Genomic DNA, 17091 nt, shown 5'->3' with positions numbered 1-17091 from the left:
TAACTTAGCATCTGTGGTTAGCGCAGAGTTCTGGATTGTTAACATTATGCTTCAGTATACACATATATGCAGGTGTCCCCAACTGCCATGCATCAAGAAATGCCACTTAGCTGGACAGAACTAAGGTAATGGTGTCTGCCATCTTTTGCAGATATTAAGATAATTTTTTGCGTTCCGCCTAAAAACATAATTATACCTAACTAAATAATCAATTTCTCAAATATTATAATTACAATAAAAGTGCGAATGAGAAATTTGTAATGCAACATGAAAAAATTAGTAGCCCTTTCCCTGTCGAGCAAATGGAGGTAAACGAAGCGTGTCGTGTGCTTCTTCGGTTCTTCGGTGTTCCTCCGAACGAATTGCACTGACGAGTACCACGTTGGGCTCGAACCACAAGCGGCAACGCGCACTGCAGCTGGCTTCGACGTTTCGCGAGAAACTCGCGTTGAAACCTGGCCGTCGCACCGGGGAAGTTGGCGCTAGCGTGGCCGAGGCATGCACCACTATTGTCGGATTCCTGGAGGGCTAGATGACGCTGACGTTTGGCCTCGACATCGCGCTCCCTCAACTCGGGGTCCGCGGCTATTGGTTGATGTTTCGCCTGGGCTTCGGAAGCCCTCACGCTAGAGTCGGAACGCGTTCATTGTGGATGGATTTCCGTGAAATTGCTTCAAAATAAAATATGTGCGTTAATAAGTAAGACAACGAATGGTTCATACCCCCTTAAGCAATCGCTCATACACCCGTAAACGCGGCCTCCCCATTACGACGACAGAATAGAAGTGAAATTCTACGCTGGAATGATTAGCGGCAACGCAGCAAGCTGTGGAAGCAGCCGATGACGATGAACGCAGGAGCTGTGGCACGAATGCGTGCCGACCACCTGTGCAGCTCTGAGCGCAGCTGCTTTTTTTTCTTTAGCGTTACATCGCCGGCGCAGGCTAGCGCATACGAGCTTCGCTTGAAAACTCTCGATACAGCTTTCTGTTGCTCAATACGTGCTACATAAAAAAGTGTCTTAACAGAGGAGCTGTTTAAGCTTGGAAAAATGCTGGTGTGCAACGCTAAAACTGGTTGACCGAGGAGGCGCACAGTGCGCGAGAGAGGAGCCTGGACATTGACGTCATATCTGCGACCAGCACGTGTTCAGCAGAGTCATGTGACCGCGCTAATGAAAGCGAGCGCGCGGCGGCGCGCGGGCATTTCTCCGCTCTACTGAGATCTGGCTTGACCTAGACGCACCGTGACGCCGAAAGAAGAGGCTGCCCGACGAGAGAAGCGCCTTGAATCCACGCGCGACAGGAATCGCCGTGTTCGTGCCGATCCAGCCTACATCACCAACAAAGCCGCCGATATGCGACGTCGCCGAGCCGATCCGGAATACCGAGAACGCGAGAATCAAGCCAAGCGTCAACGCCCAGCCTTGCCCTGTAGCCTAGCCTTGCCCTGATAGCCCAACCTTCACTATAAAAAGCCAAGTTGAGCCAGGTTAAGCCTACATCAACTATTTACATCAACTAGTCACATTTTCCAAGCGTGAAAGAAGCCACCGAATACACGCAAAATTGCCGTGCGACTGACCGCTCGAGGCACATTGCGACTATTCGGGTGCTTCTCTCGCGAGCGACCGGTTCACCGGTCGAAGCGGTTGAAAGTAAACAGTTGTTCTGTGAAACTTGTAACATCGCTCAAGTTGTTTACGTTAGAAAGGTAGCCTGACAAATGTATCGTTACTTACTGTGCTTATATATTATATAGTATATATATATATATATATATATATATATATATATATATATGATCCTACTGACATCCTGCGCTTTTGTAAAAAAAATCTTTGAGACCCTAACCAAAATTATGCTTCCTGCAAGTCGGTAGTGTAAAGCTTTCTATTTTAAAAGCAACCAGCTTCACTCAAATCGGTTCAGTGGTTGTCTATTGACCGCATTTTAGCGTTTCACACGTTTGTGGACAGGAAATACGGAGGTGGCCCCGATAGAAAGCTTCCTCCTAAAGCCTGACCTCATTTTTTTTTTGCGGACTAAACGTCATGTTCTAATAACACTAGGGCTAAAAAAATTCTCATGCGTTTTTTTTTTCGTAGTCTAATTGTTGTAACAACGCACGACACTCAACTTTTTTTTTATATTAACACGAAAGTGTTTTATGCCGGGGTCCACCAAGACTTCACTGACGTATTTCCGTCACGGAAATACGTCATAGAACATAATACAAAGAAAGAAACCAGAAGAAAAAGTTCCACAAACATGCAAAATTTGGAAATCGAACCCACGACCTCTCGGTCCGCGATGATAGATCGCCGAGCGTTTAACCCATTGCGCCACAAACGCATTTGCAGAGAGCTACACAGACGCGCCTTATATATCTAAAGGCCCGACCACATTCGGCGTTTTCCCGGCGTTTCCTGGCGTTTCGTGACCCGGCGCCGCTCAGCGTCGACGCTGAGGGAGGCGCCAAGCCGAAACGTCGTACTCAAGGCACACCAGAAATCTCGGCGCCGGCGCCGCCGCCGGAAGCGGATCGATGAGCGCCGACTTGGCGCCGACCAATCAGCGCATGGCTGCGGCCGCGCTGCTGGCAACTTTTGCAAGCGACTTCCGCAGCAACCATTTCGCGTGCGTGCCACCATGTGGCGCCAGTGTCTCGTCGGCGAGGCGGCGCCGTCTGAGAAAGCAGCCGCTCGTACCATCGAGCGCGCTGCCGTGAATGTGTGTGCGTGTGTGTGTGTGTGTGCCGCAGAACTATAAACAGGGCTTAAACACCTTAATCGGGAACATTACTCATAGTTCATTTGAATGACATTGCACACTGCTTCTGGTTAAATCTGTCTGGTCACATTGTGCGACGCTGGACTGGCGCTGTTTGCGTGCGTCTCATGTGGCTGGGTGACCTCTCCGGCGCCGTTGATGCAACGACGCCGAGAGACGCAACGGCAGGAAACGCCGGTGAAAGCGCTGAATGTGGGCCGGGCTTAACACTCCTCCGTGTACCCGCGCTCTTACTCGAGGCGGTGCCGCCGCCTACGAGCAGAAAAGAGAAGTACTGCATTATGACACTAACGCGCACCGACAGTGAACGCTTCGGTGGTCTCAGCACTACGACGCCTCGATGCCAGCATTCGAAGGGACGCTGGCATCAAGAAGCACTACCAACGCCACCTAGGTGGCGTTGGTAGTGGCGTTCACCGTACTCAGCACAGCGGAGCGTGGCCTCCGCAATTAGCTCTGAAAATGTTTCTGAAGTTGATCGCGGAGGCTGCAATTACGACGCGCTGTACGCGCTGATTTGACTCGGTGACGATTCAGTTACGTGCTTTGTCTTGCGCGTTGTATTAGTGTGTCAGTTACGTGCTTCGTCTTTCGCGTTGTGCTAGCGTGTGCAGCGTAGTGCAGCTTCCATATGCACGACGGTTGCTCATGGTCATCGACGTTGGTAGTCGTGATGGAGGAGACGTGCCACCAGGCGTCAGCGTGGGTGCATCAACGCCTAAGGGCGCTTTAGCCACAAAACACAAATAGACATTATATATCAATGTGCAATAAACATTACACTACTTCTGTGAAGACACGTTTCACTTTCGTGTTCTATACCGATTCCTATATAAGAGGGATCAACCACATTTTTTTTACCTTGGAAAAACAAAATGAGCGAATGAAAATTTAATTCCTACGTGATAATTGAGGATGCCGTCAAAGCCATGCCCAATTCATTGGAGTTGTTGACAGTGACGTTTAGGCCTGTCTTCTGAAACTTTTCCTGCTGTAATTTTACAACCTCAATATTGTTTAAATGTTATTTATTCAACGCTAGCTTTCACACGAAAGGCAGTTATTAAAATCTAATCAGCTATTCTACAGCAATAATTTTTAATGTGGCACCCCAGTTTGTTACTTCAATGTATACGATAATATGTTTCACAAGTAATACGGAAACACGAAACGTATTCTTGCCGCACACATTTTGCTGTATTTCTTCTTTCAGACCATAAAAATAAAAATTTTTCATTTGCACACCTATATTGCCCCGAGGGAATTTCGCAGAATGAACAAGTAAGGTCGGGACACGCAGAATTTAGGGCAACATAAAAAAGCAAGTACATATTCCAATTTATAAATAGGCGTTTACACTTGTTCATGCAAAGTAATTGTGCCAAATGAGTTTGGAAGAATTTCATAAATGGAGGAACCTTCCTGATAGGATAAATTGACATGCACTCAAGTGTAGCACATAGCTACAATGTTGCAGTGTTGCCAGATGGCACAGAGTGATATCGCCAAAACAGACGGATATTATAGCCCAAAAGTAGCCAACCATGCAGTGGGGCCTCAGTACAGTGTTGCCAGGTCGGACAAGGTGACGTAGCCCAAAGCTAGAGAAATCGTAGCCCAAATATAGCCAAACAGAAAAAAGAGCAAAATATTTCGTCGCCAGATTAGCCATTTTTATTTGCACTTTTATCAGTGTAACATTTTCACATTCAACTACGGCAATCCTTTTTTTGCAAAACCCGTCGCAACAAAATGTCCATGCCGCCGTACGTGGCGGTCGACCCTTGACTTCAACAACAGCGACATTATGCTTGCACACAGAAGACGTTTCGGTTGGCCCCGGAAGCTCTCAAGTTCCAGCGAATCGCTGCAGAAAGCGAAATCACAGTGCTTTTATTTTATGGCAGATAGTACTAAGTGATTATTTTTAGTTATTTGCAGTAATAATAACTGCGAGCTCTGTGTTTAGCTGTCGTGAACGCAAAAGAACGTTCAGCATCATCAACCTCTCAAGTGACCTCTGGCTAAAGCGTAGGACAAGTTCATCTGCCCAGCAGTGTGCGACAGCGACGCGCGCACGGCTGCTTTTTTATGAGTCAAAACCATTCTTTCCTGTCTTGTTTCGTAGTTGTTGTTTTTTTTTCAATTTCCGGGCCCGGGTTCGCTGGTACATGCTCTATATAGTGTCCATTCAAATCAACCTGGCCGCTATCTAAGGTATCTAGCACGGCAAGAACATGCGTTAAAAGTGACAGACAACAGATGACACTGTCTGAATTGGTGTAAGCGAAGCTTTAGAAGATTACTGCGCAAAACAGCACACCAGTGTAAGAAGCGCGCAGTCGTTTTCGGCGACGAGCACGTCCCGAACGTAACTCGCTCGAAATGGTAAAAGGCAACACGGCGCACAAAGAGCAAAAGTAAACGACAAATTCATAACAGTGGTAATCCTGTGAAAACCGGTTACTGTGAAAAAGCAAACAATGTTGATGTGCTAATAATAATTGGTGGGGTTCTACGTGCGAAAACTGCGACATGATTCGGAGGCATCACGCAATGGCGGACTCCAGATTAATTTTGACCATCTGGGGTTCTTTAACGTTCACCGAAATCTGAGTATACGCGTGTTCCTGCATTTCGCCTCGATCGAAATGCGGCCGCCGTGGCCGGGAATAAAACCCGCGTCTTCGAGCCAGCAGCGTGACACCTCACCTGCTAAGCCAACACGGTGGGTGATGTTCAAGTGACCTGGTGGACTGATGTCATTGTGGCAAACATGTTTCGATATTAGCACGATGAGTACCTGCATCTGTGACGTTACGGGCAAGCCAGCTATAAGTAAAAGCACCAGGACCCGCCTTTGAGCTCAGGGTCTTGCTCCCATTCTTTTTTATACTTTCTCGCATACCTGGCCCACTTCCCAATGGTTCGATTCTCCTCTCCGAGGAGGATCCGATCTTAAGTCCAACCTATCGAATTGTATCTCAAATCTAAGCACGACCGAAAATTCATCTCGCTTCACGTCATTTGACCTAACTACGGCTACCAGGTTCTCCCTGTCACTCTCTTTTGCCCTTTCGTAACAGACTGCCAGAGTGGGAGCACACCACCACCAACTGCAGGGGTAAATATTTTAGGAAAATGCATCGCCTGCACTGATGGCAGTATAATATTTTCAATAGTGGTGATGGCGGTGCACCATTGAAGTTCTGAGGTATTAAGAAAAACATTCTGAGCATTTGTTGAAAAACAAAACACAGAACACTTACCCTGTGGTGGTATGACACTCTTATACTCCATCTGAACAGGTGGCCATACATTGGTACTAAAATTTGCGCTATATACATCAGTCCTGTTGTTAAAAAATGCAGCAAAACGAGTTAGTGGTCCGTGAGATATTATTTTTGATCAGCCTACTGAGTTATTGCGCTAAACAGTTAAATCCTGTGTATTTGGATAACGCTCATTATAACATCACGCTCAATATAAGGGAAACGGGAATGAAGAACCCAACGACTTTAAATGTATCAGCGCAAATACTACCACGAAAAGTAGCATAAGTCAATCGCTAGGCAAATTCAAACACAAATGAAATGGAAAAAAATAAACAATCAAGAGTGGCACTAGGGCACTCTAGTCATGTATATGTCCGTCCATGTAAAATATATTCCTGGAAGATGAATACCAATATAATTGAGGTTCTATGGCAAAGTTTTTCTCGACTATAACTTATTCCTCTTGGACGTGTCATACACAACTGTCAATTCTGACCGCAATACGAACTCTAAATTCAATAAATAACTGACGTTCTCACCTTTTGGATTAAGCTTTGTGTCCAGCCTCTGCAGAAAAGAAAAAGGAATTCTATGTTCGATAGGTTTCAGATCCGCATTAGCTACACAGCGAAATTCACTTGCACCAAAGGGGGCCGAAATGACACAGCTCATACACATTTACATTGCTCCGCTAGATTTTTTTATTACATTTGATAATGTTGCTGACCTTGCGCAGAAAATAATTTTCACGGAGATTTTTTAACACGAAAGTGTTTTATGCCGGGGTCCACCAAGACTTCACTGACGTATTTCCGTCACGGAAATACGTCATAGAACATAATACAAAGAAAGAAACCAGAAGAAAAAGTTCCACAAACATGCAAAATTTCGAAATCGAACCCACGACCTCTCGGTCCGCGACGATAGATCGCCGAGCGTTTAACCCATTGCGCCACAAACGCATTTGCAGAGAGCTACACAGACGCGCCTTATATATCTAACACTCCTCCGTGTACCCGCGCTCTTGCTCGGGGCGGTGCCGCCGCCTACGAGCAGAAAAGAGAAGTACTGCATTATGACACTAACGCGCACCGACAGTGAACGCTTCGGTGGTCTCAGCACTACGACGCCTCGATGCCAGCATTCGAAGGGACGCTGGCATCAAGAAGCACTACCAACGCCACCAAGGTGGCGTTGGTAGTGGCGTTCACCGTACTCAGCACAGCGGAGCGTGGCCTCCGCAATTAGCTCTGAAAATGTTTCTGAAGTTGATCGCGGAGGCTGCAATTACGACGCGCTGTACGCGCTGATTTGACTCGGTGACGATTCAGTTACGTGCTTTGTCTTGCGCGTTGTATTAGTGTGTCAGTTACGTGCTTCGTCTTTCGCGTTGTGCTAGCGTGTGCAGCGTAGTGCAGCTTCCATATGCACGACGGTTGCTCATGGTCATCGACTTTGGTAGTCGTGATGGAGGAGACGTGCCACCAGGCGTCAGCGTGGGTGCATCAACGCCTAAGGGCGCTTTAGCCACAAAACACCAATAGACATTATATATCAATGTGCAATAAACATTACACTACTTCTGTGAAGACACGTTTCACTTTCGTGTTCTATACCGATTCCTATATAAGAGGGATCAACCACTTTTTTTTTTAATTGTGCAGACCGGGCACACTATGGGAATCGATGTTTTGCGAATCATTTTGCCGGTACCTGGCAATCCAGTATTTTTAGAAGTTCCACGAACGGTTTACCAGGTGAACCAACTTACTTGTGTTCACTGATTAGTTGTCTGTGTAAGCCGCTTACGTCACTGCTTGGGACAACAGCAGCACAACGACGACCACATCGAAGACGATCGTGTCGTGCATCTGAGGCACGATATCTACGCCGGGCCATTCGACGCGAGCTTACGATATCACGATTGTTGGCTTCTACAGGGTTAGTGGACGAGCGTAAGCGAGAGAAACGCGGATTGTGACGTCATAGGGACTACGTGGTACACATTCGTACGTACCTAAGGCTATGTCGTGTGGTGTATGCTAACCCCTTAACTGCCGTGACAGCAATCTCCCAACTTTTCAAGTTTCTGGCCGGAAAGACTCGGGGAATGTCAGTGCATGCAATGTTGTAATTATACAGGGCTCTTTTTCTGAGCTTCTTGGGATACAGTTTGCCCGTACTGACGAACACTTGCTGGACAAATCTTTGTGCTCTACAGGCTATTCAAGCTCGGGCTCTAAGGTTTGTCTGGTTTTGCCGAAATGCACATCGACAGTGGCGGCTATTTCAATCCCCCGGGACCAACTCATACTAACACACATTGCGGTGGAAGTGTTAAAAGTGCACGTTAGACACTTTGGCCATCATCTGTCAACACTACCGTCAGAAAGGCCGTAGGCCTCATTTTGTACTGCGATTTCGGATTTTTACACCCGCGTTCCATGACGCTTCACCCCCGCAACTATGTCATCGATTCCTCCATGATGTTTTGTTCGACCTGAAGTGCACCTAACCGTACCAGGTATCAGGAAAAAAATGTGGTTGATCCCTCTTATATAGGAATCGGTATAGAACACGAAAGTGAAACGTGTCTTCACAGAAGTAGTGTAATGTTTATTGCACATTGATATATAATGTCTATTGGTGTTTTGTGGCTAAAGCGCCCTTAGGCGTTGATGCACCCACGCTGACACCTGGTGGCACGTCTCCTCCATCACGACTACCAAAGTCGATGACCATGAGCAACCGTCGTGCATATGGAAGCTGCACTACGCTGCACACGCTAGCACAACGCGAAAGACGAAGCACGTAACTGACACACTAATACAACGCGCAAGACAAAGCACGTAACTGAATCGTCACCGAGTCAAATCAGCGCGTACAGCGCGTCGTAATTGCAGCCTCCGCGATCAACTTCAGAAACATTTTCAGAGCTAATTGCGGAGGCCACGCTCCGCTGTGCTGAGTACGGTGAACGCCACTACCAACGCCACCTAGGTGGCGTTGGTAGTGCTTCTTGATGCCAGCGTCCCTTCGAATGCTGGCATCGAGGCGTCGTAGTGCTGAGACCACCGAAGCGTTCACTGTCGGTGCGCGTTAGTGTCATAATGCAGTACTTCTCTTTTCTGCTCGTAGGCGGCGGCACCGCCCCGAGCAAGAGCGCGGGTACACGGAGGAGTGTTAGATATATAAGGCGCGTCTGTGTAGCTCTCTGCAAATGCGTTTGTGGCGCAATGGGTTAAACGCTCGGCGATCTATCGTCGCGGACCGAGAGGTCGTGGGTTCGATTTCGAAATTTTGCATGTTTGTGGAACTTTTTCTTCTGGTTTCTTTCTTTGTATTATGTTCTATGACGTATTTCCGTGACGGAAATACGTCAGTGAAGTCTTGGTGGACCCCGGCATAAAACACTTTCGTGTTAAAAATCGGAGCTGTCATCACCTGCTCTCAAACAACTAACTCTGCTCCTTTTGCACGAGAGGTACGCCGACCACGTACATATTTGCACTGACGGATTGGCAACTCTCCATTGTTCCTCTGGAGCTGTGATTTTCCCAGCGAAAGCCACTACCATCAGTTTCAAGTCGTGTCACCCAACGACATCGACGGCTGCGGAAATTGCAGCTCTTCGCGCTGAACTTCGTCTCGTCAGCCATGAACAACCTCGAAGATGGTCAATATTCAGCGACTCGAAGGCCGCACTGCAGTATTTGCTAGCCATGAACAACCTCGAAGATGGTCAATATTCAGCGACTCGAAGGCCGCACTGCAGTCTTTGCTATCAGCTCTGCGGCGTGGACCACACAAACAACTGGAGCCGATACCGTCATCAAGGACAGATGCCGCTAGAAAACTGCAAATGCTCAGCCGTGATATCACGTTCTCCCTGTGGAACGCAGGAAGTTTTCAAAGCAACCGGCTGCACAACCTATACTCTTCTCTACGCGTTTGCACCCAAGCTGAACTCTGCCGTCGCGAAGCTACCATGCTAGGAGTGGCTAGGCTAGGAGAGGTCTTTACTAAGTCTTTTGCATTCCGAATCGGATTGGCCGACGATGCTTCGTGTGATGACTGTCGTAGCGAGGAGACTCTTCAGCACCTTCTCTGTGACTGTCCTCGCTACAATTTAAAGAGACGATCGCTCGCAATCGCGATAGCGCGTTTTGACCAAAGACCTATAACAGAGAAAGTTATCTTAGAATGCCGACATCACAAGCCATCGCAGCTGAGGGCGACGAGGGCACTGTTGCAGTTTTTAAAGGCAACAGACTTGGACAAGCGGCTGTAGCCTGAACAGATATTTATAGTGCTGCAAGTGTTACTGTGCTGTTGCACCTGTGACCGACTGTTTTTGTGTGTCTGTGCTCCTTTCTTTATCTCTACTTTCCCGTCACTTCACCTCCCCCTCGCCTCTCTCCCCAGCATAGGGTAGCAAACAGGATCTTCCCATCTGGTTAACCTTCCTGCCTTTTCCGTTTCTTCTGTCTCTCTCTCTTTCTCCTAAAAAATGTTTTAGATGTGCGGAATTTTCCCACGACCTGGATATTTTCTCCATTTTTCTAAAATTTCTTGCAAATTTCTTGGCAATTTTTGGAAAAAATGCCAAAATTTCACGACTACTTAACTTGTCATCGGTGGCTCGTCATCGGCGCCAGCAGTCGCTCGTTCTGATGACGAGTTATCTCGTTGCCGGCAGTTAAGGGGTTAAAGCGACGATGGCATTAGTACTCCAGCTACGAAAACATAAAACTTGATTAAAACTAAGTGGGCCGCTCCCGGAGATAGTGTAGTTTAGCACGGCGCCTGAAAGCGCGAGCCTGTCACGAGGAAAGAAGACGAGAAACGTGCCACCGGTTTCAAAGCGCTCGCTGCCTTTGGAACGACAAAAAACTGGCTGAGGTTTAACTTTTGTAAACCAAGTTATCACGAGCGGAAAGTCTGTTTGGCTTGGGTTTGCAGACTATGCACACAGTGTTTCATTAATGCACGCTTCCGCACTTGGTAAACTTCTCTATAACGTGCTAATCTGCCCTCCCTTTGCTCCGGTGTTTCGGCAGCCAACTTTGCCTGACATTTCGCAGCCTGACGTCTAGCTATATCTACTGGATGATTCGATTCAGCTTGTCGCTTGCGCTGAAGCGGCCCAGTCGGCCCAGCCGGCGCGCCATCCATGGCGAGGCTGAGCGGCCAAGCGCCGGCGAAGCAGCCGTTAAGCCCTAGCCTAGTCAGGTGGTACCGCCGCATCGAGGCTCCGAGCGAGCGCAGCTGTGACACCTCTCCGCAGCGGATCACGTGGCGTGACGTCACATTCGCCACACTTGCGCTCCGGCTGCTCAAGGTCATTGCGGCACGATGAATGACCTTGCGAGATTTGGCGTGGTAGAGATTTCACATACGATCGTCGATGTGGTGTCGACTTGGCCAACCCCATCCTAACACAATTATATATTTCTGTACTTTGTATGCGCCACGGTTGCGAGCGCGTGTTGGATGCAATGAACACCCAGCGAATAATTTTCCTGCATCGAAATATAAAATACTCGCGATTTCTTCTAATAAAATATTTCACCCAGCCTTTGGTGGTCATATACTCCCTCCTTATAGCTGTTAGCTTCGAATAAAATATTAAAGAAAGGGAATGTTTTAACTGTGGTTTATAAGCTGACTCCAGATAATGTTAATGCTTCACATTACTCAAGCAAACGGAAAGTGTTACCGCCTGCTTTTATCAAATACGCCGTTTTTAATTTATAATTTACTGTGTAGTTTATGATTTAGTTTACAAATACACACTTTTGTGCAATAAAGGGGGGCCAGCACTGGCATTGCAACATGTTTTGCTTTTGAGACGATGACACTGATTGCAATTAGTCCGTTCGCAGCCATTGGAACCTAATGGAAATTGTCCCATTATGAGCACATGCTATCACTGATTATTCATTTGTTACCAGACATAAGATACAGCAATGTGATCTTTACACAAACGTAGAATTCCACTGATGTTTCAAATTCTTAACTGTTTTAACTATATATATATATATATATATATATATATATATATATTACAAAGTTGGGAGCTTTATCGTGCATCAGAATCTCAGTTCCTCTGTTTTTACCGCACTCTGCCACTATTTACATGGTACCGTCATAGAAACCACTTTGCAACAACTTTTTTTTACCCAGATGAAAATTAACGAAACGACACAAGGAGGGGGCGTGCCTGCGACAGGCGAGCGGTGCAGACATACGCAGGGAATGGCAACGTGCAGACTCTACCAATGAATAAGTGCCAGCAATGCACAAACAAAACAAAGTAACGATGTACACCATCAGAAGCCATAACGTTAGTACACAACACCAAAAACCATAGAAAGCATAACAGCAAACGACAAATAGACATGCGAGTGAAAACACACACAAAAAAGATTGTTTCCTTCTATTGCAGAAGTAAAAAATTCAACCACTCGATAATGGAGGTTGTCATTGGTGTCATACTTTTTTTGAATAGTAGGAAACGAAAACTATAGGGAATACAATGAAATACAGTAAAATACAAACAAAAAATCACTAGCCCTTTTCTTGTCGAGAAAATGGGGGTAAGTGGAGCTCGTAGTGTGTATACCTGACCTGCTACTTTTCCTTCCCCTTCTTACTTCTTTTCCTTCCCTTTCGTGCAACTTTTCCTTCCTTGCGTTGCAAGATTATCTGCTCGTCGCTGTAGTCGCTTGCGTTCGATGTCTCGAGTTTGCTCGGCGGCGTGGTTAGCAGCATTCGTCCGCCATTGCCGCTCACGGTTCTTCGAAATTCAATTGCTTCAAAATTAAATCTGTCCGTTACGTACCGACACTGACAGCTACCTTGAGGCATTTAGACAATAGACCACTGTCGGAGGACCTGTTGCTAAGCGCATGGTCACAGAGTTGGCAGACGATAGAGACAATGCGTGCTCTTTCACGTTTCTTAGGCGACACGGGCCTGGACTCACGCTTGTGATAACATCTATGCAATGTTTCCTTTCACCTTGTTTCTCCCATTTTCATCCCCCATTGTGACCCTCTTCCTTCCCCTCTTCCCCTTCGCTTACGTAGAGTAGCAGGCCATATACTCCATTTTCCGGCCGACCTCTCTACATTTTCCAATCAATAAACTACTGCTTCTGTCCGTTACGTAAGACAGTGAATGGCTCATACCCCCTTTAGCAATGTCTCATATCCCCGTAAATGCGGCCTCCCCATTACGGCGACAGAAGAAAAGGGAAGTTCTACCCAACAGCCATAACCGTTGAACAAATAAAGTTTATTCCTATCCTACCCTGGAATAATGAGCGGCAACGGAGCCGGCTGTGGAAGAAGACGACGACGCTTGAGCCAATGCTGATGATGATTCCGCGTACGCGTACACCGACCTCGACACAAGTGAGCCTATAAAGCTTTGCTTAAAACAGGGCCATGAATTTTGCCTCAAATGAAGTGCACAATGCTATGAGGCCAGTATTAGAATTCATACGATCGCACAAACATTAGGTAACTAAGAAATTAAAAAAAGAGGAGCGCACGAGTTACTTATAGATCACGTACATTTAGCCAATAAACCCGCGCGTAAATTAGCAAAGCTAAAATGCAGAGCGAGCCAAGAAATCTCAGAACTTTTCAGCGGCATACACCATACAGTTTTCTACAATTATTGCTAGAGGAATATCTGGCGCTGCATGCAATCGTTCAGCCAACATAGGAATGATGGGGAGTACATGATTTGTATGACCTTCGTGCTTGGGGCTCAGATGTTGTTTCGTTTATTATGCTTTATCTGCCTTCATTGCCCTAAACTTCCGAGCATTCTATACTTTTTTTAATGCAGAAGGCAATAAGACTCTGCGAACATGCATACTCGCTCTTAATTGCAGTGGTTCCGCTTGTCCATGCGTCCGTGGGGTGATGGTTTCAATATCGGGCTTCTTAAATTGAGGTCCTGTATTCGAATCCTGCTTCGGACAATTTTAGTTACGTTTCTGTAATTATTTATCAGGCAGTTCTTTCTTTGAAGTGATCAGTTTCCAATGTCACGAAGCCGTTTAATCCAGAAGAACGAAGTTTAGGCAAATCCATGTACTTCCCAAATTTCCCAGTGCTGAACTACCATGCCTCCAGCTCGCGTGGACACTGGAACCGCAGCTTTCTCTAGCAATTGTGTGAACCTACTATGGTATGTTCTTCGTAACAGCGTGCGGCAACTTATTCCACATTGTAATTGTATGTTGGAAAAAAAGTTTAGAACACATCGATGGGACAAAACAATTCGCGAACCTTTATAGCATGATCTCGACAGGCAGATGCAGAATTCGGTGGTGACAGACAAAGGTTTTTGTCTATTCCCTTTTGACCGGAGTCGACCAGAAAGGAAACTTCAGGAGACGCTTTCTGCGATGATCCCTTTCGGCGATACTATCGCCTCAGCCGTCAGAGGCGCACTGATTGGCTGGTTGAGCAAAACCGGGTAAGCTGATAGGCTGGTTGAGCACTTCGTCACGCGAATGCGATAGTTTCGCCGATCGTCGCTGCATGAATACGTCCCCAAGTTTCGTGTGCAGGCTACCTTTCTCCAAGCGGCCCCAACCTTGATTACACTTTACTTTGGACACACCACTGGGGTCGTCGTAGTCATGGCTGGCGAAACGAGAGGCGTGCTTTTCAACATGTTCCAATGGGAGTGACAGCACAGAAAATCGCGCAGCTCATGCTGTTTGTTAACAAAAGCAGCCGGCCTTAATTCTGTAGTTTAATCACACAAAAAAAAACGATACAGGTGCGCTGCTAACACTTTGTTATTGGGCTCATTATTTAAAGTTCTATATTTCAAAACATCGAGCATCTCTTTAAAATCAACAGACCTTCCCAGGGTTACTTTTTATATTCGAAAGTTTGCACAAATGCTTTTTGGTTTAGCAGTACAGTTCTCCGCATTTCGCTCTCATAAATCCAAACAGAGATTCGGGAATTTCAGTGTCTTTTTTTTTTGGTTAAGTCTGCGATATCGCTTTAATTGACGCTTTTGAACATGCGGGTAAGACATAATTGGGGCCAGAGTTTGTTATTATATTTTTATCACGCCCTTTGTGATGGATTTCCTCGCACTTTTCATTCTTGTTCGAAATACTCCATTTCAGAGCGACAGATAAAAAAACAATTATGACACAAGTACGTCAGCCGTGTCACGTACAAACCTAACCTGATTTCAAGTCAGTTAGAATCAATACAGCGCGAGATTCCAAAATAATTATAAAGAACTTTTTATCGCCTAACTTAAGCTCACAGAACCAATTCAATATATTTATGTTGAAAAAAGCTTAGCGCTTCATGTGTCATCGCAACGCTCAGGCTGAAAGCTTGTACTAAATTAAACATTCCAGCAAGAGCAGGTAACAAGATGCGGGCACGTTATCGACAACACTGTCACCCAAGTGATCGGTCGTTTTTCTGCAGAAACGCATGGAATACCTCGATAATTACGTTTTATAAATCATGGCTTATTGGTCGCCATTGCACAAAATCCTGGCTATCGAACATTCTGTAGCCAAAGGTGGGATTAAAACAACTTACGTTGGCTGCTATCGGAAACGCCATGGCAAATATCATGAAGGCAACCTTTGTGAAGTGAACCTGCATATAACATGGCACGTAGTAAGCTGCTAACGAAATCATGCCTTCCGCGTGTCTCTCTTGTAGCGGTCACAAAATCGAGATGCGTCGAGAGAGCACGACGCATCTGCAGGTCATACAGCTTTCAAGACTTCTTATCGGTTGCCGCAAGAGCCTATAAACCAGTAAAACAAGCATAAAATGCGAAAGTGGAAAGCCAGCTAACAGTGTTCCATACGTGAAGCTTGAAAGTTTCGTACAAAGAGCCCCAATGAATCTTCTTCGACTGTAGGGATTTACTTTCCAAAGCTTTCCATCCGTCACGCCGACGCGCATCTCAAGCAAAAAGAAAAAAAAATGTAGCTTTGCCTGGTCATTTGGCTCCCGCGTGTCAGTCTTCAGGCCGTAACTACACGTTTAAGTGGAGCGGCTCGCTAACGATATGCTCTCAAGTTTCTCGGGCTGCAAAAGGAATGCGCTTTTATTCGACGGACTTTCCTTCTGTGACACCTTTGTACACGTCTTGAGCATTCAGTCGCGGACGTTGATGCAGAATACCGTTTGTCGTGTGAGGCCTGTGCCTTTGTGCGCGCGTCTCTCAATCGATCGTATTGTGCGCGTCGAGAGTAGAACTTGAAGAACGTGCCCTTTCATATACACGCGTTTCGTGCAAAAGGATACCATTCTAAAAAGCGATAGCGGCGAATGAATTTTCTCGCTGATTCCAAAGCAGGAAGAACAATTCTAAAGCTAATTGCTCAAAAAGTAATAGCACAGATCACTGTTGAAGTTTACTTTTGGAATGCAGCCGCACGTTCCAGGGTCGAGTTCCGTGTCGAGGAACTCTCGTCGTAGCAAGATATGCGACACATCCTGGAAGTTTCTCTAAAGGCATGCGTGTCTAAAGAATTCCAGGAATACCTGCGTATATTATTGGAACGCAACACATCTATCCCAAAGACATGAATGCCTTTCGGCAGAATAGAGCAGCACTGGACAACATAATATCCCTGATTTCCTACGTAGAAGACTGGGCATATTCCAATCGTCATCTTCCTTCACATCAATGCCGCCTTCGATTCTGTTTTACATCATTGAGTTCTTGAGGCCCTTGAAGCTGTACGCCTTGGAGGACGCCTTGACACATGGCTGTCCAACTATCTTGAAAGACGGCAGCTGTGCATGGTCTGACATCTTGCTATGCTGTTGAAAAAGGAGTTTTACAAGAGGCAATCCTTAGCCCTTCACTATTCAACACCACTATCATTCGCTTGTAAAAGAGCCTACCAACTGGGGTACATGTAACGCTCTACGTTGATGACATCTATACATGGAGTGTGTCATGATCTCGTCGAGTAACTCAGCAGCTGCTACAGCGAGCGCTTT

General features: G+C 46.3%; 1 protein-coding gene across 4 annotated transcripts in view; it reads right to left on the bottom strand.

The window, feature by feature from the left end:
* LOC125940214 (chymotrypsinogen B-like) overlaps positions 1 to 15839 on the bottom strand; it is a 71283-nt gene extending 55444 nt beyond the window's left edge. For 3 of the 4 annotated variants that reach the window (XM_049656038.1, XM_049656037.1, XM_049656040.1), the window contains exon 1: positions 15667 to 15839. In XM_049656038.1, the coding sequence (XP_049511995.1) occupies positions 15667 to 15768 (102 nt within the window). In that variant the 5' untranslated portion in view covers positions 15769 to 15839. Of the gene's footprint in view, positions 1 to 6606; positions 6635 to 15666 lie in introns of all 4 variants that reach the window. The other variant, XM_049656039.1, reaches the window with a different exon arrangement.
* Between the last annotated feature and the right edge of the window lie 1252 nt (positions 15840 to 17091).

This window comes from Dermacentor silvarum, chromosome 9, assembly GCF_013339745.2.
Source record: "Dermacentor silvarum isolate Dsil-2018 chromosome 9, BIME_Dsil_1.4, whole genome shotgun sequence".
In the NCBI taxonomy this organism is placed as follows: domain Eukaryota; kingdom Metazoa; phylum Arthropoda; class Arachnida; order Ixodida; family Ixodidae; genus Dermacentor; species Dermacentor silvarum.
This window is presented reverse-complemented; position numbering and strand designations above follow the sequence as displayed.